The sequence below is a fragment of the Spermophilus citellus genome (assembly GCF_964194105.1).
Source record: "Spermophilus citellus genome assembly, chromosome: 10".
Classification (NCBI taxonomy): domain Eukaryota; kingdom Metazoa; phylum Chordata; class Mammalia; order Rodentia; family Sciuridae; genus Spermophilus; species Spermophilus citellus.
In genome coordinates, this window is record NC_138197.1 from 71,628,989 (window position 1) to 71,653,041 (window position 24,053).

The window sequence follows — 24,053 nt, forward strand, 5'->3', positions numbered from 1 at the left end:
CGGGTGCCCAGGGCGGGCTCGGAGCCACGCTGGGAGTCCTGCTTGGAAACTGGGGAGCGAGGGAGCGGGGCTGGATTCCCAGCGGGACCTGCTGGCTGCGAGTCAGCCCCGAGCGCGACGGCCAGCGCTTTCGCTCCGCAGCCCGCCAAGGGTGGGGTTTGGCCCGCGAGGGGCGCTGGAAGTGGCCAGGCCAGAGAAATTCCTTCCATTTCCCCGCCGGCTGCGGGGAACGGGTTCCAGGAGCTCGGGATCCCCGCTGCCAGCAGACCCAGCCCGGAGGGACAGACCGGCAGTGTGCAGTGCAACCCCTTCGGGGGTCTGAGGGGAGCGTCCGAACCCGGGGAGGGTCCCATGCACTCAGGCGCGCCATTGGGGTTTGGCCTCGTTCCGTGTCCCCCAGGCATGTATTCTGCCGCAACCCATTGTCTCCTGACAGTGGCTTTACTGGGGAGAGCGGCACTTCCAGAGTATGGTCCTTATTGAGGGCAGGGTGCAACTCCTTCCTTAACTTGGGAACGTTCGGTTTTTATGCCTGTTTTTCATAGATTTCTAGGTGGACGGAGGAGGAAGGCTGCAGAGGTGATTTGAGTGATTTTGAATTTGAGTTGGGGCTAGTATTATGGGCATGTTGGGCAAACGCAGGCCAGGCTATCTATGGTAGATAGATGCTAAACAAGTATACCCAAAGGGTGTGGATGGGCCTGGACTGAGGCTCTGTGGGGCCCCAAGGCTTGATACTAGATCTACTCCAAGTGAACATGTAGATCAGTGACTGGGATACTACTTAAAAAGGAAGCCAGCTGACTCTAGTGACCCAGAGATGGGAGGAATGACAACTGTACTGTTCGATAAAATCAAGACTCTAGACGATGATGTCTGGGCAGAAGGATGGGCCAAGACCAACAAGATGAATGTGACTGATGAGAATTGTTGAGGCCAGTACTGGAGGTAAGAAAATCAGCTCAGGGGTTCAAACCCTGTGAGGCCCACCAACTCAGGCCCCAGCTGCCCACCTGCTCATGGGTGGGGACTGTCAGACTTTCTGTGCCATCAGAGGCCTTTCTGCTGTACAGGTCCAAGAAGGGGTAGGAGGGCCCCCTCGCTTTGCCTTTTCTAGAAGTGCCACCTTCTGCAAATTTCTGAATATTTCCTGGTCTTAGTTACCTCATAGATGAAATGTGTAGAATAATATAAACCTGGGTTGGGGTTGTGGCTCAGCGGTAGAGCACTCGCCTGGCACGTTCAAGGTGCTGGGTTCGATCCTCAGCACCACATAAAAGTAAATAAATAAAGGTTAAAAAAAAGAATAATATAAACCCTTCCTCGTGACGTTGTAAAGCTGAAATGAGAAAATGCATAAAGTGCTTAGTAATGTATCTAGCACATGCTATCCAACAAATATTAGCTGCTGTTGTAATTTTTAATAGTAGTATGTTTATTTCCAGGTGGGGGCATTGGACAATACAGAACTGGTGCCCATGAGGCCACCAGTTGCAAAAGGTCTTGTTCTCTGTGTCATGTTGCAAGGGGGGAGTTAGGTTAAGAAAAGACTCAAGGGGCTGGGGTAGAGCACTTACCTCGCACATGCGAGCCCTAGGTTCGATCCTCAGCACCGCATAGATAAATAAAATAAAGATATTGTATTCAACTACAACTAAAAAATACTTGATAGAAAGAACCAGAAGGATGTTTCCAGTGGAATCCAGGGCTGGAGGCTCTTCATTCAAAATGAGGAAGAATTAGTCTGTGGAGTCTACTCCAGAATGCAAGGAATAGATCCTTCGATGGCACTGTCTCCCCACCTTGCTGACCTGTCTTCCAACCCAGCTCTCATACTGGCTTGTGTGGGCCACCCTTCCCCCATTCCACCAACACTGAGCACCTGCTGGTGCTGAGCATCATTGAGACAGAAGGCTGCAGTGTTGAGACAGACAACATGAGCAAATGAACATTAGTCCCATGGAGAGGGTGAAACAGGTTAGTGTGGGGCATGAGACTCTTTTGAGGAGGTGAGATGGGAATGGAGACCTGATTAATGGGTTGGTGCCAAGTAGCCAGACATGGGACAGTGACTTTCTGGGGGAAGAGGAGCAGGAACTGGCTACTGAAGTTTGGCCTGATGTGCTACTCCCTTGGGGATGGAACACTTTCTCCTCCTTCCAGCCCACTCATGCCTGGGCTTCCCCTCTGCATGGGGCTGATTGTAATGACCTTGGTTTACTCCCTCAGTTTGAACTCCCAGGGCCCTGGATCTTAGTTTGCTTCTTCTTGATTCATGGCACACTGCCTGCTTTACAGTAGGTTCTCAGTAACTGCTAGAGGTATGACTGTCAAAGATGGAATTTTGATCTGGGGCAGAAGATGTGATCGGATACCTGTTCTGCGATGTTGAGATTCCTCCCTCTTTCTGGCACTGGCTAGGTGCTGGCTCTGGCCCTGTTCTTAGAGGTGGGGAGGACCTTCAGGTGGTAGTAGTTTATGTTTGGCTACTACTACTCTTCCTGCCCAGCTGCGGGAGGTTGGGAAACCTACAGACCTATTTCTGCATAATTCAGCAGCCAGTGCCTTGGCTGGTCCTGCCCTGACCCTGTCATCCTGGGAAGCAGGCAGCACATAGGCTGGGGCAGATGTGAAGCCCATTTGCTTTCTGTGTGGAGCGGGAAGTGCTCTCGCTGCTCCAGTCTGCCCTCCCTTCCCTCCTCCTCTCTGTACCCTTCACTTCCTGCTGCTGTTACACCCACAGGCACATGAGGGGTGCTGGTAGCTTTATAAGGGAGGGCCTGAGTACCATGTGATGGAGGAGCTTCCCTTACCCTGTGAACCTGGGGCAGAGGTCATGAGCACAAGGAAGCCCATGATCCTCTTCCTCCCTGCTCCTTCATCTCCCATTATGGAAACATAGACTTCTCTTTTCCCAGATCTCATTTCCACTCAAAGCATAATTCAGCAGCCAGTGCTTTGGCTGGTCCTGCCCTGACTCTGTGTCTGGTGAAGAGAAAGTGCTGAGCAAGGGTGGGAGAAGAGAAGGGGAGGTGCAGGGTGAGGGTGCCCTGGCTGAGGGTGTCTTTGGCACCAGTGGGGTTAGGGGGAGAACTCAGGAGGCTGGGGGGTGGCATACATATTTGGCTTGTGGAAGGAGAGACCAACTGCCCAGAAGTGGCTTGGAATAGGAACCAGGGTTGGGGTTAGCTTTTGTGTATCCTTTTTAATTTCTCCTCATAATGATACGTAGCACATGTGTATCTGTAACTTTCCAAGTCCCTTACACATATTAACTCATTTTAAGCCTGATACCCTGATTGTTAATTTTAGAGATGGTAATTTCAGGTTGTCATTGTTATTGGTGGGAAATGTGTAGCAAAGTGTTTTTTTATTATTATTATTTAAATTTTTTTTTTTTTTTTTTTTTTTTTTGCAATGCTAGGGATGGAACCCAGGGCCTCATGCATGCCATGCAGAAGTGCTCTGCCACTAAACCCAAGAGATTATGTAATTCTCCTCAGGCAGCAAGTGGAGAGCCAAGATTTGAACCCAGTCTGGGATATAGCATCTGGATTCTTTGTTTGTTTTTTTTTTTTTTTGTTTTTTTGTTTATTTGTTTTTTGGTACTGGGGGTTGAACTCAGGAATACATGACCACTGAGCCACATCCCCAGCTCTATTTTGTATTTTACTTAGAGACAGGGTCTCACTGAGTTGCTTAGTGCCTTGCCATTGCTGAGGCTGGCAATGATCCTCCTGCTTCAGCCTCCTGAGCTGCTGGGATTATAGGTGCATGCCACTGTGCCCAGCTAGCATCTGGACTCTTAACCACTCTACCCTAAGTTGGCCTTCCTGTTTGGGGGCTGGAGTCCCATCTCCTGAGAGTGCCACAGTATGTGGAAACCTGGGCTGCCTGAGATGGGGGCATAAGACCTTGCCCTTGGGAGGCTTCCAGGGCTGGGCTAGAATCCCTTAAGGAAAGAGGGACATCTGCTTTGTCCTCACAAACAGCTCCTTTCTCTCTGCCTACCAGGTGCTCTTCTTTGCACCCCAGGAGGGGGGTAGTGCCTGAGGGGCTCAGTGGGCCTGTGGATCTCTGGCTCTGAGATGCCTCAGTAATTTCTGTAGCTCTTGGCCACCCCCACACCACCCTCCTAGAGTTAATTGCCTGGGTGTGGGCTGTCAGGCTACCTGCCTAGGGAGGTCCTGGGGCTGGGTCATTCCCCCTCCTGTGTTGCCTGACTGTGTTGATCCATGGGACGTCTCTGCTGGCTGGTTTGTCTTTGCTCATACTGACTCTCCCTTTGTAGGCCTCTACCATGGACAGAGGCTGGCCCCAGCCCCTCCCTGGTAGCCTGGCTCCTTCTGCCTTCAGCCAAGGAGATAGTGTGAGTGCTACCTGTCCATCCAGAATGGTAAGTGCCTGTTGTTGTCCTTTGTGCACCCCTGAGACCTAGAGCAGGTGGGGTTGGGGGGCAGAGGTGGGTGTGGAGCTGCCCCAAAACGGATGTGGTTTGGGGACTGGAGGGGGAAGCCCTGTAGAGGTAACAGGCAAGGCGCTGCTCAGCATGGGAAGATCTGATTTCCTCAGAGTTGGGGGTGATGTGGGGGTGGGGTTGGGGAAGCCTTATTTTCTTAACAGATGGGCTGGAGGCTCTGGGCCCAGGTGACATGGGCTGGTGAGGCAGGATGAACCTGGTTCCAGGAAGCTGAGGCAGCAGCTCAGGACGGGAGTCTGGGGGTGAATGTAAACATTGTGGTGGGTGCTGACCTTTATCCAGGTTAAAGACTGTATCAGGAGTGTACCTGAAAGGAAATCCTGGATCACTTCTTCCTCCCCAAAAGGGAGGTGACCACCCCTTGTCACCATGGCAGACCTGTAGGTCCTGTGGAGTCTGTATATGGAGAAGTAGCCTCTATGAATGAGGAGGAAGGGACAGACCCTCCACTGTTCATCTAATATCATTGAGAAGGAAAATCCTGACTTGTGGCCATGGCCAAGGGGTTTCTTGGCCATCTAACTCACCCCCTGCTTCTATTACCCAGGGGAGAAACAACTTCCTAAGGTTCTGTGATGAGGATATGGAAAGCCAAGCCTAGAGGGCCATCTGTGATGGTGGAGGACAACCTTCCTTGTCTGAGGGTACTTCCAGAGAAGGCCCAAGCTGGTTTGTGGGTATTTTAGTCAGCTTTTCTGCTGCTTGAGTAAAAGACCTGACCAGAACAATTGTACAGGAAGAAGTTTATTTAAGCACTCCTAGTTTCAGAGGTCTCTGTCCATAGATAGTAGTCTCCATTTCTTGGGGTTCAAGGTAAGGCTGAACATCATGGCAGGAGAGTGTGACAGAGGAAAGTGGCTCACATGATCATCAGGAAACAGAGACTCCACTCACCAGATACAAATATATACCCCAAAGTCATGCCCCCAATGACCCGCCTCCTCCAGCCACACCCTGCCCACCTTCAATTAGAACTCAGTTAATCCCCACTAGGGGATTAATGCACTGATTGGATTAAACTTCTCATAACCAATTGCTGCTCCTCTAAACTTTCTTGCATTGTCTCACAATGAGCTTTTGGGGGACATCTCACATCCAAACTATAATAGTGGGTGAGGGAATGGGATTTCCAGGGGCACTGGGCACTGTAGAACAGGTTATTATTCCTGAGGGAGTTGGATGTAGGTCTTTGGACTCCCCCCTTCCATGGGGCAAAGGGTCATCTCTGAGCAATAGCCTCCTCAGTGTTGGGCGAACTCAGATGAAGCAGGAGCTGGTTCAGCTCTCCCCCTGGCATCTACCCATAGCACCGTTGCCTTGTGCAAAGCTGGTGTTCAGGGTGCAGAGAGTCCCAGACAAGTGGCTGTGATGAGAGGACAGGGCGAGTCTGGGTGGAAGGAGGGGATACCCTGGGAAGCAGGGCTTCTGGTGCTGGGAGCTGGGCTGAGTATGCACCTGGCTTCCTGCTGGCAGCAGGCTCCGTGCCACCAACCTTGGGCTGGGAACAACACGGAGAGGAATTACTGTAAGTGGAAGGAGCAGGTGTCCCTGGTCAGCCAGAGATCTGGACTTGGGAAGCACGTGAGTCAGGATGACAGCCCTGGCCAGTTGCCTCCCTCCACTCAGCTCCCACTTCTACCCCCAGCTCTGACCTGGCTTCCTGAGCAGCCCACCTTGCCTCTGGGTACGTAGCAGCCCTGGTGGGCAGAATGTCTAGTGTTTACCCTGTTGTCTGGGTGATGGTGGTGATTGGGTGGAATTCCCATGCTGAATACGCTGCCAAGGCCACCCCGAGGGGCTGCCAACCAGGGCCCCATGAGTGCTAGAGCTGTTAGTCTTGTGACGTGGGCACCTGTCTGCCAGGCCTGGGCATAGGCCCAGGGTCACGCTCACTCTGGGGCTCCCGTCAGCTGACTATTTTGGGCTCTTGCTGACCTGGGCCAAAGTCAAGCCCTAGCCAAGAGGGCCCTGAGGCGGCTCCCCTCATCCCCAGAGGCCGGCTCTGGTTTCTGCTATATAAACAGAGGAGGACACGCTGGCTTGGAGACAGTTCTACATCCAGAGCCCGCTCAGCCATTGCACAGCCTCAGTGGGGGAGGACAGGCTGCCCTGGCTACCACAGCTTTCCCCGCAGGCCTCCCTGTGGCTGCCCGCAGAGTCCCCACCATCCCTGGATTCTTCCTCTGTCGTTTAGGATCTCTGAGGGTCGAAGCAGATCCAGAAGAGAAAAACGGGTGAGTCTTGGGAATGGGGACACTGAGGCATGGTAGCTCGGCAGTTTGGATTTTTTCCATTGTCACTGTCTTGCCAACCCCTTTGGCCTTGAGAAGAGGGAGAAGGGGAGGAGGCATGGGTGGCCCACCGTCCCCAGGAGTGAGAGTGCAGCTTGGCCACAGTTGGGTGGTAGCAGTTGGATTTGGGTATACTCTGTGATTGGGAACTAAGAGTTGTGGAAACAGGTGACAGCGCTCTCTCCTTTTTCAGAGGTTGTCCCCAGGGACTCAACTGTCTTCTTCAGTCCACCTGGCCTGGTTGAGGCACCAGTCTGCTCAGGCAGGAGAGAGAGGCTGGAGTGAGTGTGGTGACCAGCGGAGTCCCTCAGGGAGGGTCTCTGAGCCCCCTGCTTGGGACTGGGTGGCTGGGTGGGGGCTGTGCTCCCTGCTGAACCTCACCAGGCTCATCCTCCTTGTCCATACCTCTTCCTAGCTGCTCTTGGTGCCTGAGAAGCAGGACTAGAGCGAGGCCTGGCAAGTCTCTGAACCAGCCTGCTGCAGACATGCTCCTTGGGCCCCGGGCCAGGGGCTTTGGCCCAGCACCGAATCAGCAGCAGCTCCTTACGTGGGAGGCTCTCATGTTCTCCCTCTCAGTTCTCAAAAAAAATTTTTTTCCCCTTTCTGAACGTGAGTCTCTAAACGAATCCAGAGGCTGTGACTAAAAATACTTTAACAATAGGAAAGTGCATCAGTCTTTCCGGTTGAAGCTTGTTATCAGAGGGTTTTTATTTTGGAATTTGAAGTTTTGCCCATGGAGGCTTGGGTGGAGACCTTGGGTTGGGGCAGGGAATTTGGTGGGTGTTGATAGTCTGCAGGGTTCTGGGAGACCTCCAAGGGGTGAGCTGCCAGGAGCTGAACAGACTGAGGCATAAAAAGGTTGCCAGTCTGAGGAATATCAGGGGGCATGGGGCAACCTTTCTCAGAGGAACTCTTGTCTATGCTTTCTAGCTCTGAATGGCTGTTTTTCCTAAAGTCTGACCTTATTTCTATGTGCTGTATGTTAAGGAGGTGGGGTAGAGAAATGACTGCTCTGAAGATAGCCTCTGTGGCCATACCCTGACTTCAGCTTTCACCAGAGCATGAATTGAGTACTTGCTGCATACAGAGCCTGGAATTTTCCCAGTACTGGGTAGAAACTCATCTGGGCACACTCTTATTTCCTGTCACTTAGCCGTGAGGGAGAGAAGTGGGGATGAGGTTACTGTTTATCTCTAACTGCTGACTGCCCAGTCTAGCTGAGGTCCCTGGTGTGTTCTGTCCTCACCTGCCTTCCCTGCCAGTACTGGGATTCTGCTGCAGGTCCCTGGAGTCCAGGACCCTGACAGCACTCCATTTCAATGTTGAGAATCTCCCTTGCATTATTAGTGAATTCACTTCTCCTGCCACCATAACTTACCATGTTTTCTGCACTGGGCAGATGAGGAAAGAGTCTTGGAGGTGGCAAGAGATTGACCTTAGGTCACACAACAGCCTCTGGTATAAGATACTTCTGATAGCTCTTTCACCTTTTGCCCCTGACAAGAGCCGTTGTGTGTGGAGGGAGTAGTGGCTAACCTGCCAGCATCCTTGGGAGCCTGTTTTGTGGGGAGGTGACCACATGTGTGGGCATGGCAGGGCTTGGGAGAGGGCCAGGAGATCAGAGCCAGAGGTCTCGGCCTGACCCTCCAGTTCCCACAGCTGCCCATGGGAAGCCCCTGAGATAGCTCTCAGCTCTTCCCTGCCCACAGCACAAATCTCCCTGCCCACTGCCAGAACAGGAAGAGGAAGTGGCCAGGTCAGTGGGCCTGGGGCTGGCAATGGGCCTGGGGCTGAGGAGGGGAAGCTCCCGGGGCTACTTCTTTGGTGGGAGGAAGCAAAGCTCACTCCCTCTGCCCACCCCACAGGAGGGGCGTGGAGGCCCATGGGTGGAGATGTTCTTGGTGAAAGTGGGGCAAGTTCCTGCCCCCTGCTCAGCAGGGCTGGGCCCCAGCTAATTTTGGGTGGGGGCAGCGTGGGAAAGTGCTGTACAGTTCTACTTCCTCCATTCCCTGCTTACTCAATGCCATGCCCACCCTCTGGGCTGAGGAGCCGTGGTGGACACTGACCTGCCCTGACTGCTTACTGCTGAGGGTGCATCACACTCCTCCTGCCAAGGTGGGGAGTTGGTGTGCTGTCCTCATGTTGTGCACACACTGGTGGGGGCAGGGTGGGTCTAAGCACGTAAGTCTCTGGACCCCAAACATGCTGACCCCTCTCTGATACCACACATTGTGGCACCTCCTAACCCTAGTTGTGCTCCAAGTATCTGTTGATAGACCAAATGTGTAATGGGAAACCAGTCACTCTCATTTCAGAAACACACGCTTGAATGAATTTGTGCTTAGTAAATTCCAGCTGCATCTGCATCCATTTAAATAAATGTGTCTCTCCCATTTAGATGTGGCTATTTTAAAAAAAAAATATTCTTAGTTGTAAGTGGACACAATACCTTTATTTTATTTATTTATGTGGTGCTGAGGATCGACCCAGTGCCTCACATATGCGAGGCAATTGCTCTACCACTGAGCTACAACCCCAGCCCAAGTGTGGCTATTTTTTAAATAAGCTTTTTACATGTGGGGGGCATATTTTATACATTCAGAAAAGTGTACATGTTATAAATGTAAAATTTTGAGTTATAATTTGGTGACCTTTCCAGAGTGAACCCATTAGATAATCATCCTCCAGATCAGGAACTAGAGTGCTTTCAGGTCCACCAAAGTCCCTCTCATAGGCCACGTATGTACACCTGGTTTTTGTAGTGTACTTACAAGAATCAAGGCCTATGGGGCCAGAAGCCACAGCCTCTGGAGTTCAGAGTCAAGGCAATAGGTCAGCAAAAAACGGAGTTAGAGGGCCTCAGTTTGAACCTGCCCCTGAGCTTCTGTTTCCTTATTTATAAAATGCAGACTGTAATTACAAACCTGGAAGGGGTGGGGACAGTGTTCAGTGGAAGAATCCATGCAAATCATCCTAGCCCAAGGTCTGACCCTTGGTGGTAACCCCCTCTTGATGCCCACCTTCTCGTTACCCCAGTAAGAAAGTGTTTATTATTAAGGGATGGGCTGGTCTAGGAGAGTGGCAGGAGCATCAACAGAACTCAAGTGGAGGGAAGAAGAGGAGCAGTGTGGCCTGTGGCTGAAAGAGCACATGCAGAAGTAGGGGTGAGAATGATTAGCTTGAGGACCTTATGTGGGGCCAAGGTAGTGTGGCGGATTGGTAGGTTGGGCCATGGCCTGACTGGGTGGGGCTGGCTCTTGTTTCCAATAGGATATCTCTCTCTGCCCTTCCTATGTGACATTGTCTGGGCTTACCTTCATTCCTAGTCTCTAGTTTTAGATACCTTTCCCATCATTACCTGTCCCCCCACCCCCACCCCAGTGAGCCGTCATTCTGATAACTTGGGTATTGCTGAGGGTTTCTGTTCAGTCTGGAGTCAGCTTTTGCTCTAGGTCTCCTAATTTGCATCCTTTGTCTTTCCCTGGAATTCCACATTATCTGGGGCCCCAAGCTAACTCCTGAGGGCCTCTGACCAGCAGAAATGAAGCTAGGGAACTCCAAGCCCTTTTCACCTTTCTCTCTTGTTAGGTTAGGTGCTCCACACTGGTACCCATGGGTGACCTGTTTTCACAGATGGACTCCACTTTTTTCTCATTATAGTACTTATTTTAGGAGTGTGATATGTTTGGAGCCCCTCGTCAGCATCCCCTGCTTCCAAAAGCATGGCCAGGTAGCAGCTGCAGTTCCTCACCCTCTTCTGCCTTCAGGGTATCAAGACTGCAACCTCCACAACCTGCAGCAGCCTGGGGAGGTGGACCAGGGCTGCAAACGCGGGTCTGCAGATGAGAGGCGAAGATGCTCAGAGTTAGACTAGTCCCTGAAGAACTCCTTACCACACTTGTGTTCTATGGGGCTTATGTGTGGCCTGCCCCAAAGAATGGTCTCTGCCACTTACTACAAAGGCAAAATGGTGGGGAGGGAGGAGTGTGCTGGAGCTGAAGATGGGCTTAACCCTTAAGAATGAGCTGATAATATACCTATTTTTGCTGGATGGAGGGGAGAATGTTGACTTGGCTGATTTTGCTGACACATTAAAATTGGTTTTTATTTTCTGAGGAAGACTATTGGGATGGAGGGAGGCATCCTGACCTGGGTGGGAGGCCAGGTGTGAAGCCAGATGTGGCACAGCTGGGGCTGTTTTCACCAGCACAGACTTGCCGTGTGCTCTGGAGCAAAGATGCCTCCCCTTTTGGAACCTAATCTGTAAACTGGGGGCTTGAATTATAGTAGTGGTTTCCAACCCTTTTAAAAACTGTATTATTTTTTAAATTTACCTTTATTTTCCACAAAAGGATTCCTCAAGAATCCAAATGAGATCTTGTACAAAAGCCCAAGAAAAGCTGGGGGTGGTGGCACATGCCTGTGATCCCAGCAGCTCAGGAGGCTGAGGCAGGAGGATCACAAGTTCAAAGCCAGCCTCAACAAAAGCAAGGCACTAAGCAACTCAGAAATAAAATACAAAATAGGGCTGGGGATGTGGTTTAGTGACCGAGTGCCCCTGAGTTCAATACCTTAACACACCCGCAGCCAAAAAAAAAAAAAAAAAAAAAAAAAAGACCAAGAGAAAGAAAAACAAAACTTTGGCTGAGGTGGGGTAGGGTCCCTGGTGGTTTCATTTGGCACCATCCTACCCACATTTCACCTTCACACTGGTGGTCTTGAAGGTCTTTGGAAGATGGTTTGGGAAAACCCAGAGTTCTCTGTGGCTTCTTCCAAGTTGAGATTGTATACTGACTTGGGGAGGTTCTGGCAGGTTCTGGCCAGATCCCTGGATGAAATTAGTATCAAATGAAGTCTGTTCCATCTGTGGTGGACAGTAAGAATTTAGAAAGAGAAAACACTTTAAGAGTGGTTTTCTTTTTCTTCCTTTTTTTTTTTTTTTTTTTTTTTTTTTTTTTTTTTTAGTACTAGGGATGGAGCTAGGGATTTTCATGCTAGGCAGGTGCTCAGCTATGGAGTTTTAATTTTTTTGTGGTACCTAGGGGTACTTACTACTTTACCTCACCTTTTTAAATTTTTTTTTTTTTTTTTTGTGATAGGGTCTCACTGAATCTTATTGCTTACTTACTAAATTGCCAAAGCTGGCTTTGAACTCCTGAACCTCCTGTCTCAGCCTCCCAGCCCAAGAGTGGTTTTCTTAGTGGATGTGGGCCAGAAGGTCATTGGGTGCACCCCGTCGGTCTGCTGCACCAGTGAGGTGCTGTGGGCTGTAGCTGAAATGAGATTCCATGGATGTTCCAAAAGAAAATTTAAGGGAAAAAAGAAAAATTGTACATGGGGCATCAGGAGCAGAAACAGGGTGGTGAGCAGGTGGTGCTGAGATGATAAACTGTCTGGAATGGAGGAAGTTTGAGGTGCTTTTGGAATTTTGAGTGGACAGAAGTGGGGACTGGAGACAGATGTGGGAAACTTGGGATGGGAGGTGAGAATGGGAGTGAGTAGTCCAGGGTGTTCAGGGGCAGAAGAGGTGTCATAGGGTGACCAGAGGAGATGAAGATGTGTTCAGTGGAAGCAGGAGGTCTTGCTGGTGAGGACTTACAGTAGAGAAGGGGAATGGGTGTGGGTCCCAGTGAGGGTGGGGGCTCTAGTCCTCTTGCCAGTGTTAACGAATCTTCCTTCCCCTCTTTTTTTAAAATTATTTTTTAGTTGTAGTTGGACACATGCCTTTATTTATTCATTTTTATGTGGTGCTGAGGATTGAACTCAGGGCCCCACACGTGCTAGATGAGCTCTACTGCTGAGCCACAACCCCAGCCCTTCTTTCCCCTCTTAACTTGACATGGGGGTGGTGCCCTAAGCTTGGGGCAGGAAGGGGATGGAGGGGTAAGAGCTGGACTAGGGAAGGCCTCCAGATGGCCACAGCCTGGCCTGGGCCCTGATACAGTTCTGACAGGCCCTTCCCTACTCTACTCCCTGGGCAGGTGGTAACTGGTCAGAGCTGCTCTCTCCACCAGTGCTGGAGGTGGGGTGGGAGGACAGGTGCTTCCTGATCACAGAGAGAGCTGGCATTGGGAGATGTGAAAAGATACCCTGGAGATTCAGACCTTGGCCTTGGGGTTCCACCCCAGTATGCCACCACCTTGTTGTGTGACCTTGAGCAAGTGCCATTATTTCTCTGAGTCTGTTTATTTATAAAATGGGGAAGAATTGGCATAAGTTTGGAAAGATTTCTCAGGCTCCACCCGGTTCTGAAATTCGGTAATTTCCCAACCTGGGTGCATTCACCCTGTAAAGGGAGGACTGGTGAGAAACCAAGTTCAGCTGTGGAGCACAGCCCATTGGCAGAGCTTGGGCATGGCCAACCCCTACCCTAGGGAAGGGATTTTGCTGGTGAGATTGCCGGAGAGAATTAGCAGGGCTCTTAACTATAGTCCCTGGGGCAACAATTTAGCCTGGAACACTGCTGGGGAAGACGCTATGCCTGGAGCTGAGATGGGGGCTTAGTTTCCCCAGTAGGTGTCCCGAGGCTGCCCTGGCCTCCCAGCAGCAGCAGAGGGCGACACCCCAGTCCTGTGGGAAGGGTTGGGAGGGTGCAAGGGCGGGGCGGGACCGGAGTAGCCGGAGGGACCCAGCGCAGGGAGGGTGAGGAAGGAGATCCTGGTCCGGGGAAATCCTACTGCCGTGTCTCTAGAGCGCCCTCTCCTCTGGCTCAGGCTCTCCCAGCTCGTTATTTTGGACCTGGGGCCCCGAGACTGGGTCCTAGGTCTGGAGACTGGGAGCCCGGTGGGTTTGGAAGTTGCTATTTTTAACCTGCGCAGCGGATTGGGGAGACTATTTATAGATCAAACAATCCGCGCTCCCTGCGTCAATGGAACCCCGCGTGCGTCACGCGCGCAGACATTCCAGGCCCCCCCTCCTCGCCCCGCCCCCTTGGGCTCCCCGTCCCTGCGCCTCCCCCTGGCCGCCAAGTGCCGGAACCGCGCCGCCCCCCGCGCCCTTGTATGGCCAAAGCTCGCCGGGGCCGCGTGCGTCAGTGGCGCCCCCGCCCCTCCCCGTGCGTCACGGAGCGTTTAAGAGGAGGGTCCGGCTCGTTCGGGGAGCCCCAGTGTCGGAGGCTGTGAAAGTTGGGGGAGTGCGTGAGACCTACCGAGGAGCGCACGCGGGACCAGGCTGCGACTTGGGGCGCTGGTCCCGGGCAGGGGGAACAGGAGCCGTCCGGGTAGGTACCCCGGTGGGGAGTATGCATCTGGTTTTAGGGGTGGTGCATGAAGGCGATGGGTGTACACGCGGGCAGAAAGGTTGTTGTAGGGTCGGTTTGTAGGAGGGGGTGTACACGCGGGCAGAAAGGTTGTTGTAGGGTCGGTTTGCAGGAGGGCGGATGTGTAGTGCAGCTCTGGTGTTGAGGGGTAGTGGCTGGAGCGGGGTAAAGACCCAAACTTGAGTGGAATCTACTACTGGAGTGGGGTTGAGGGTGGGGGCGGGGTGAAGTATCTGCAAGGTGGAAGCCGCAGGGGTTGGGGTTGGCGCTGGCGCGGGGAGTGGGGATTTGTCCAGCAAGCAGCTGGCCTTAGTTCAGTCTCCCAGGTTGCCCAAGGAGGCACATGGTGTTCTGGATTCGGGTGCTGATGGGGGTCTTATTAAAGCCGGGGAGAAGATACACAGTAGCGCTTCGGTGTTTCTGGGACCCATCTGACACCAACTGGAATTGGATTTCCCAAAGGGTTTTCTCCTCAGTCTTCTCGTGCCCCGTTTTTGTTCTTTTTCTTTTTTTTCTTTTTTTGTCTTTTCAACCACTTCCAGAATCTGTAGCTTAGTTTGCAGGGGTTGGTCACCCCAAACTTTCTGCCTGAATTATATCAGGAGACCTCTGGATTACTGAAGGAAATGGCTAGGTTGGTGGGTGAACTGTGCACGAGTGCTTGCTGTTGCTGGGATAAATTTTCTTTGGGTCAGGGTATATGGAAGCACAGGGAAGATTGTTTTAACTGTGCCTTGAATGGTGTGTTTGTGTGTGTGTGTGTTTGTATATGGCGGGGGGGGGGGGTGATGGGTGTGTGGAAACACTTGTCCTTGGGAATCTGCATGTAAGTTAAGTTGTTAATGTTGAAGTCTTAGTGTGGCATTACCTAGAGGATACCCTCCCCCATTCTGGCTCCACTTGCTGGTCACCTCTGCCCCTTCCGGCAGTGGTCTCTGTTGGATCTTGTAGGTAGGGTGCAGCCTGAGGCTTGTTCAGCATAACAGGTGCAAACCACATTGTTGCCAGGACCTGCCTGAAGCGGATTCTCCCACTCCCTCCTCCAACCCCGCCTCTTCCTTCTCCCTGTGGACTGCTCACCCCCCTTTACCTCCTATGAGCCTAGATGTAGGTTCATATCTTGTGTTGTTCAGTACCTGCTTGGTGGGGGGGTTAGGTTGTTGTGGGGGTTGATCCGGATGTGGGCTGTCCAAGTGGAGAAACAGGATTTGAATGAGGCTGGAACAAATGCCCAGTCCTGCGTGGCTGCTACCTTTCTTCCTCCACTCCCAACCCATCCCTGCCTGGGCTATCCTAGTGTGGACGGACGCGGCCATCCTTATGTCCCCCCAGGTAGTATATGAGATGGGGCTGGAGCTTCAAGGGCCTCTATTGTCTGGGTTGGTTGTATGAATGTCTGGCCAGGGATGGAGCTGCCCTGTTTCGGGGCCCTGTGGATTGGAGAAGGGCTGGAACCAGAGGACTTTTTGGGCTCTTTTCCAGGAAGTGGTAATAACCTTTGCCCCATCAGTGTACCCCTTGAACGTGGTACTCTGTGCTCCAGCTGGGTTTCTTATTCAGCTTGCCTCCCTGTCTGGGGAGGACAGAATTGTGATCCCAGAAATGAAAGTGGGAAGGGAGACTGGAGACTGTCCTGGAGCCTCCTCTGCATGATTTTGGACCAGTCGGCAAACTTAAGGATCTCCCCTTAATGACATTGTCTGTGTTTATCTGTGCCTCAGGATTGGGGAGGGGGTTGTATAATCCCCTTTGCCTGAGCCTCTGGATGCTTCAGGGCAGACACTGCTTTAGTGGAAGGACCCAGGCAGGGGAAGATCACCTTCCATCCACCCACCAGGGGTTCGTCCTTCCTTCCTTCCTTCCTTGTGCTGGGGATTGAACCCAGGTCCTTGTGCTTGCAAGGCAAGCACTCTACTATCTGATCTATATCCCTAGCCCTCCTTTCTTTATAGCCACCTTAAGTCTTCTGCTGGACTTTGAGAGTTCTCTTGTACAAATAACTGGGGGTAGCAGACAAATTCCTCTTAGGGACTGTCCATTCTCCTGGATATCTAGAGGGCCGTTCTCTGGCCCCACCTCAGCTTCCCTTTAGCATAGGCCTTTAAAGGTCTGGAGCCTGGTTACCTGAACCCTGGGGGAGCTGAAAATAGTGAGGAGGCCTGGGCTCCCTTTTTATTTGTTTCTGGAAGCATCTAGGAGGTTTGGAGTGGGTGCCCAGCCTCAGATAGCAGATCTGGGATATGTGTTGGATTTGCTGCCTTTGCTCAATATGCCGGTTGGAGGTGGGGATGAGGGACAGGCTTGGATGACCGTATTGCCACTTAGACCACCTTAGACAGCTGGGCTGTCAGTCTTAGCGTCTCTTCCATTTCCAGGATGTCCATCTCCCCAGGCACTCTGCTAGAAGGGAGAAAGGGTATCCAGTGGCTGGGGTGTGCCTGGGAATATTCCCAGGAAGTGCCTGGTTGGAGAAAAAAGTCAATCTGCTCCTGGGGGCTGGGCTGAGGCTCTGCAGGTTGCCTCTCCCACCCGTCCTCTCCCACCCACGCCTTCCCTGGGAGGGGAGGGGCAGGGGCTGGAGGAACACAGCTTCCCCCTGTTCCAGCAGAGAAGTGCTGGCTGGATGCCTTCCCAAGGGTTCCCAGGCCAACTGGGGTGTGGCTGGCCTTCCGACTGAGCCCACTCAGGCTGGGCTACTGCCCAGTGGCTTTGTGGCACATGGATTGAGATAGTGCTTTGGTCAGGGGTCAGGATTCCTGAGTTCTTGGTGCACTGTGGCCCTGGTGCCTCTCCCCTCTCTAGGCTTACCATCTGGCTGCCCTGGGCCTATTCTTTCAGAGCAGGTTCCACGTTCCTCTGACTCCTCCCCTCCCCTCCTTTCTGTCTCCTCCCTCTCTAGAGTAATGCCCTGTATCCAAGCCCAATATGGGACACCAGCACCAAGCCCAGGACCCCGTGACCACCTGGCAAGCGATGCCCTGACCCCTGAACTCAGCAAGCCCACCATGGACCTGGCCAGCCCTGAGGCGGCCCCTGCTGCCCCCACTGCCCTGCCCAGCTTCAGCACCTTCATGGATGGCTACACGGGAGAGTTTGATACCTTCCTCTACCAGCTGCCCGGGACAGCCCAGCCATGCTCCTCGGCTTCCTCCTCCGCCTCCTCCACATCCTCCTCCTCGGCCACCTCCCCTGCCTCTGCTTCCTTCAAATTTGAAGACTTCCAGGTGTACGGCTGCTACCCTGGCACCCTCAGTGGTCCACTAGATGAGACCTTATCCTCCAGTGGCTCTGACTACTATGGCAGCCCCTGCTCTGCCCCATCGCCGTCCACACCCAGCTTCCAACCACCCCAGCTCTCTCCCTGGGATGGCTCATTTGGCCACTTCTCCCCCAGCCAGACTTACGAAGGCCTGCGGGCATGGACAGAGCAGCTGCCCAAGGCTTCTGGGCCCCCGCAACCACCGACCTTCTTCTCTTTCAGTCCTCCCCCTGGTCCTAGCCCCAGTCTGGCCCAAAGCTCCCTGAAGTTACTCCCCTCACAGGCTGCCCACCAGCTGGGGGAGGGAGAGAGCTATTCCATGCCGGTGACTTTCCCAAGCCTGGCGCCCACTTCTCCACACCTGGACGGCCCAGGGATGCTGGATGTGCCTGTGACCTCAGCCAAGGCCCGGAGCGGGGCTCCAGGTGGAAATGAGGGCCGCTGTGCTGTGTGTGGGGACAATGCTTCATGTCAGCATTATGGTGTACGCACCTGCGAAGGCTGCAAGGGCTTCTTTAAGGTATGCTACTCTGGGCATGGCGTCTGTGGGGAGTGAGTAGGGCCTGTCTCTCATCCCACTGGGGCTGTGGTATGCTCCCTTGGTTTCTCCTCCCAGCTAGTCTTGTCCCATTGAAAGGGGGCAAGCCTGCCAGATAGGCCACTTTCCTGGGAACCCACAGATGCAGGTGCTGGAATCTTTCATTCACCAGGGCCACAGAGGGACCTATGGGATGGCAGAGAGCTAGAACAAGAGGTGTGAGGTGGGCAAAGGGCACTGACTACAGAGTGTTCGGGGAGGGGAAGTTCTAGTGGCCAGCCTCTGGTTCTTCCCTGCACCGCTTCCCCACCCAGGTCCTGCTGGGAAGGGGAGCCTTGGGCACTCGTGTTCCTGGCATGAGATGAAAGCATCTAGGCAGAGAGTTGGGTTCTTGAGGGCTGGGGTTGCACTTGGGAACAGGCTGCATGTTTGTCCCAGAACTGGGTGCCTGTTTAGCTTCCCGTCCCCACCCCCAACTCCTTGGCCCTCTCCTGTCTGCCCCATGGAATGGGTAGATGGACACAGGCATGTTAAAAAGTACAGGTGTCTGGAGTGCTGGGAGCCCCTCGCTCCTAGTGCTGGGCCCTAGGGTCTTCCTCTTGAGGCAGAAACTGCCCCCAGCGACTCCAGGACTTCTCTCCCCTCCCTGCCCCTCCATCTCTCCCTCCCTTGCCACCCAAATGTTAGAAAAATAGCTACGAACAGAGAGTGCTTTTGTCTGCGTCGGCAGCAGGATCTGGACGGTCCCCTCCCCACCCCACACTCTGACAGCTTGTTCCGTGTTGCCCCCCCCCCCCCCCAGCGCACAGTGCAGAAAAGCGCCAAGTACATCTGCCTGGCAAACAAGGACTGCCCTGTGGACAAGAGGCGGCGGAACCGCTGCCAGTTCTGCCGCTTCCAGAAGTGCCTGGCTGTGGGCATGGTGAAGGAAGGTGGGTGGCAGAATGGGGCCCAGCAGGGCAGAGGTGGCCTGATAGGGTGGGGCAGGCAGGGTCCCCAGGCCTACAGTGGTGGGCATTTCTGGGTCTGATTTTCACCCCACCTCTAGGCCATGGGCCTGAGAGGGAAGGTGACGTCCACCTGCCTGGACCGTGATTGTGGTGGTAGGGGAGAGCCTTTTTAGGGTGCCGTGGTCTTAAGAACTGGTTCCTGGGTCCTGTGCTTCTTGGCATTGGAGTGTGAGGCATGGGCCAAAGGGTTCTTCCTCTGGTTCCCTCTTTGCTCATCCCTCCCCATTTCTCTGCAGTTGTCCGAACAGACAGCCTGAAGGGGCGGCGGGGCCGGCTACCTTCAAAACCCAAGCAGCCTCCAGATGCCTCCCCTGCCAATCTCCTCACCTCCCTTGTCCGAGCACACCTGGACTCGGGGCCCAGCATGGCGAAACTGGACTACTCCAAGGTGAAGCCCCACACACTCCGCCCTGCTCCTGCTCTGGGGAAGACCATTGCAAATGCATGCTAGGAAAGGCACCCCCTCAGGCAACACATTGGAAAAAGAGGCACCCCCTGACCTGACCAGATGGAGAAATGCACCCCCGGTGGACAGCCACTCTGAATCGTGATCCTGCCAGATGCTGTGGGACACGCCTATAATCCCAGTGGTTTAGGTGGCTGAGGCAGGAGGATTGCAAGTTCAAGGCCAGTCAGCAAATTAGTGAGACCCTCAACTACTCAGTGACATATAGATTAAAAAGGACTTGGGGGTGTAGCTCAGTGGTGAAGCAACCCCTGAGTTTGGTCCCTAAGTGCCAAAAAGAAAAGCAGCCCCAGCCCTGGAATGAAGTGTAAGAGTGGGCAGCAAGTGAGTGCATGGGCCCAATCTGGGGCACATTCTCACTCTCAGGTCTGGCATCCAAGCAGCTGACAGGGCTGCCCGTGGTGGCTGGCATGGGCCTGGCCTGCAGTACTTATCCCCCAGATCACCCTGCAGTTCCAGGAGCTGGTGCTGCCCCACTTTGGGAAGGAAGATGCTGGTGATGTGCAGCAGTTCTACGATCTTCTGTCGGGTTCCCTGGAGGTTATCCGCAAGTGGGCCGAGAAGATCCCTGGCTTTACTGAGCTGTCTCCGGGTGACCAGGACCTGCTGCTGGAGTCAGCCTTCTTGGAGCTCTTCATCCTCCGCCTGGCCTACCGGTGAGCTGCCCACCCTCCTCCTGGCACCTTCTCAGCTACTTCTGTTCATAAACCTGACTGTTGGTACCTCTTCCGCCAGGTCTAAGCCAGGTGAGGGGAAGCTCATCTTCTGCTCAGGCCTGGTGCTGCACCGACTCCAGTGTGCCCGCGGCTTTGGTGACTGGATTGACAGTATCCTGGCGTTCTCACGGTCCCTGCATAGCTTGGTAGTCGATGTCCCTGCCTTTGCTTGCCTTTCTGCTCTTGTCCTCATCACTGGTGAGTGGCTAGAACCAAGCTGGGTCCACGGGGGTGGGTATTAGGGAATGAGTGGCCCTCAGGAGGCGCTGCCCCAACATTGGGCAGGATGGCATCTAGCACTTCTTGGGCTTCTACGTTGTCGCGTGCTCATACCCACCTGCAAAGTGGGGACTGCAGGAACTGGAGAGAAGCTTGGCTGCACCTGACTCCAATGCCCAGGACTGCCTTTGAATGACCTCGGATGGCCCAAGATAAGGCCACAGATGCTGTGTATTTGGCCTAGGGTTTTGGTTTGTTTTAAAAGTCTCCCTGTCAGTGACATAGCACACAGAAAAGTACACATGATAAATTTTCATAAACCACACTTGTATAACCGGCACCTTGAACAAAGAGACAGAACATGGCTAGCACCCCAGAAGCCCTTCTGGTATCCTCTCCAATCACTAATTCCATTGGAGGTGGCCACTGCTCTGACATGCGGTGGCACAGATTGGCTGCGCTTCTTGTGGACTTCAGTACGTGCAGTTAGGCAAGGTGTTCAGGGGAGAGGTTTTCAGATCTATTTATTTTACAAAGCATCAGAATCTGCCTCCAGCCCTCTTTTCACTTATATTTCACAGGGGACCTAACTGTATAGAACACGGTCAGAGTTACTGTAGGCTGAAGAGGGAGGCAAGGTCTAAGGCCAGCTCTTCCTGGCAGTGGCCCCAGAACACTTGGGGAAGAAAAATCATGACCAGACTACCTGGGTTAAGGTTTTAATCCGTTTTTTGTGATCTAAGGCAAGTTATTCTAGTTCCTAGGCCTTGATTCCTTCCTTGGAATAGGAGGATAAGGAGCATCCTTGCTGGAGGCTTCTGATGTGCCTTTAAGACGGGCTTCTGGGCTTCTAGGATCACAAGTTTGGGGCCAGCCTGGGCAAATTAGCAAGACCCTGCCTCAAAAAATAAACCAGGCATGATGATACATGCCTGTGACTTAAGAGGCTTAGGCAGGAGGATCTCAGTTCAAAGCAAACTTCAGCAACTTAGCAAGACCCTGTCTCAAAATAAAAAGGGCTGAGGATGTGGCTCAGTGGTTAAGTGCCCCTGGGTTCAATATCCAGTGCCAAAAAATAAATGATAAAAAGGGCTGGGAGTATACCTAAGTGGTAATGCACCCTTGAGTTCAATCCCCACTACTGGAGGAAAAAAGATAAGCTCCTGTGGGGACATGCTTTTGCAAAGTGCCAGAGGATTTTGAGAGGAACAATTGTGCAGGAGGCTGGGAGGCTGGGTCTTCAGGGTATTTTGTCTTCAGCTTGGGTGGTTAATCCTGTACCTTCCTTGCAGACCGGCATGGGCTACAGGAGCCACGGCGGGTGGAGGAGCTGCAGAACCGCATTGCCAGCTGCCTGAAAGAGCACATGGCAGCCATAGCCGGTGAGCCCCAGCCAGCCAGCTGCCTGTCACGTCTGCTGGGCAAATTGCCCGAGTTGCGAACCCTGTGCACCCAGGGCCTACAGCGCATCTTCTACCTCAAGCTGGAGGACTTGGTGCCTCCTCCACCCATTGTTGACAAGATTTTTATGGACACACTGCCCTTCTGATTCCAACCCTGAACACGTGTGCACATGCGTGCTCTTATGCCACCCCACGTGCCTTTAGCCCACGGACCCCCTGAGCACCTCCATAGCCTGGGCTGAAGCTGCAGACTGACCACCTCCTCACCTGCTCCAGGAGGTCAGCAGAGAGCTCAAGCCCTGTGGGAGGGGGATGCATTCATGGGGGTGACCCCACTGTCTTATTCCCCAAGCCCAACCCTGGCCTTCATGTTTTTTGTAAGATAAACCATTTTTATGCCTCTGTGCTGTAAATAAGCTGAATGCTGCTGTAAATACAGGAAGGAAGAGGTTAAGATGGAGGTTGGGGGGAAGGGATGGGGCCCCCCTCTGCCTGGGCAAGCCTTTCCAACCTCCTTCGACTTGCCCTCTCTTCCCACCCTCCTTCCACATGTACATAAACTGTCACTTGAGGAAGAAGACAAATGACAGATTCTGACATTTATATTTGTGTATTTTTCCTGGATTTATAGTATGTGACTTTTCTGATTAATATATTTAATATATTGAATAAAAAATAGACATGTAGCTGAAATTGAGATGGTCTGTCTCTGACATCCACTACGTACACCCCCATAAGTACCTAAGAGATAGGGTTGGCTCTGGATAAATCTAGATAAACTGAGGCCTCAGTTCACTTGTTTTTCAAAGGCAGATTGTATTGACACCTGCTTTGTTCGGTGGTTATACAAAATACTTGGACTGGTTTCTAGCACAGGGGAGCCTCCACTAATCTCACCTGGCTGGTTGATGGGCTGCAGTGGAGGCTGCCTAACCCAGGGATTAGAGCAGCAGTTCTAGCAATTGACCTGGCTTTTGGTGTCAGGACTGCCACAGTTCCTGACCTGGGGCAGATTATTCTGTTTTTTGTTGTTGTTGTTGTTGTTGTGTTGTGTTTTGTTTGTTTGTTTTACAGGGCTGGGTTTTGAACCCACGTCCTCCTGCATGTTAGGCAAGTACTGTGCCACTGAGTGACACCCCTAACCCTCTCTGATTCTTGTTCTACATCTGTGAAACAGAAAGAATAGACCCAGATGCATAGAGGTTTTAGGGTTAGAGGAGTGTTTGTTTAGTGTCTACATGGGCTGGGTAGAGGTGAGCCCCAAATGGTAATAGCAGTTACTGAATTTAAGCTTTGTTTCATCCTCATTCTCTACATTTCCCTTGACTCCCTGCCACTGCAGCAACAGGATCCACACAGCCAGTAGCCTTGGCCTTCTTGGCCCAAGTGCCCCCATGTAGGTTCTCCAACCCAGCTCAGCTCTCAGTTGCTTTATCTGCTGGCTTAAATGGCAGATGCCTGGGCTCTTTCCTCGGAGACTCAGGCTTGGTGATGGGCAGGACCTGTGAATCTACTTTTTAGCTATCACCCAGGTGCTTGTGATACAGGTAGTTGGTGTCACCTTTTTGAGAAACATGAACCTCATTGACAGCAACCTAAGGCCCAAGGTAGCTAGTCCCCAGGCAGGACCCAGCTCCCTTCTCTGAGCTCAGTGTTCATCAAGCATCATCATTTCCTTCTTGGACCTGGTAGGATCCCTGAAGGCAGTGCTCTCACTCCATTCTTCACCACCCTTGTCCCAAGATCTGAGTCTCCACCTCCACAGCCCCTGGGAACTGACTGGATGAGGGGCTGCTCCCACTATGTGGCAATTGGACAAAATAGGGCATTACTCTGGAGCAGGGGAGATGTGAGGGCCTTCCTCAGCTATCCAAGGACCCCCCAACCACACGCCTCCTTGGCTTCTGGGAACACAGTCTAACCTCAGACCTTTTGAAGCATCCATGTGTGGCTGGAGTAGAGAAGCCAGTCCCTGAGGGGGTGGCTGTGACCCTCACCAGACGTGAACTTCCAAGCATGTGTCCCTGGCTCCCGAGTGAGCTTTATCAGCAGAACAAGCACCTGCCAAGAGGTATCAGGAAATGCGCCCCTTGGCCTGCCTCTACCTCCTCACTGCTGTCAGAGAATCCCCTTCCTCAACCAAGGTCTGTTTCCCCATCTGTTTGGTAGGGAGGTGAGCCTGGCGTCAGCGCTGTGATTAGGAGCAGAGTTTCCTGGAAAACCTCCCACAACTGTGGCAGGACGGAGTCCCTCTCACTCAGGTCTCTCTCCATGTGTGAGGACAGGGTATGGCCTGGGAGGGTGGGTGGGAGGGAGGGACAAGGGAGAATCTTGGTCCCTGTAGTTTTCTAAGCCCCATTGTGATAATAGCTATCATGTATAATATCCACTACCAGATGGGTCCTTTTCGTGG

General features: G+C 52.8%; 1 protein-coding gene across 4 annotated transcripts; it reads left to right on the forward strand.

Moving 5' to 3' along the window:
* The first annotated feature begins 1,820 nt into the window (after positions 1 to 1,820).
* On the forward strand, positions 1,821 to 22,333 carry NR4A1 (nuclear receptor subfamily 4 group A member 1). 4 transcript variants are annotated; one of them, XM_081309104.1, is made up of 9 exons: positions 1,821 to 1,977; positions 4,292 to 4,396; positions 6,615 to 6,714; positions 16,929 to 17,808; positions 18,629 to 18,758; positions 19,073 to 19,224; positions 19,756 to 19,958; positions 20,038 to 20,216; positions 21,530 to 22,333. In XM_081309104.1, exons 4-9 carry the CDS (start codon positions 16,933 to 16,935, stop codon positions 21,784 to 21,786), a joined length of 1,797 nt encoding a protein of 598 aa, XP_081165230.1. In that variant the 5' UTR covers positions 1,821 to 1,977; positions 4,292 to 4,396; positions 6,615 to 6,714; positions 16,929 to 16,932; the 3' UTR covers positions 21,787 to 22,333. The 4 variants fall into 4 exon arrangements, with proteins under 4 accessions (XP_081165230.1, XP_081165231.1, XP_081165229.1 ...); XM_081309105.1 differs by lacking the exons at positions 1,821 to 1,977; positions 4,292 to 4,396 and adding an exon at positions 6,965 to 7,052 and having other exon boundaries at positions 6,512 to 6,714; XM_081309103.1 differs by lacking the exons at positions 1,821 to 1,977; positions 4,292 to 4,396 and having other exon boundaries at positions 6,513 to 6,714.
* The last annotated feature ends 1,720 nt before the right edge of the window (positions 22,334 to 24,053 follow it).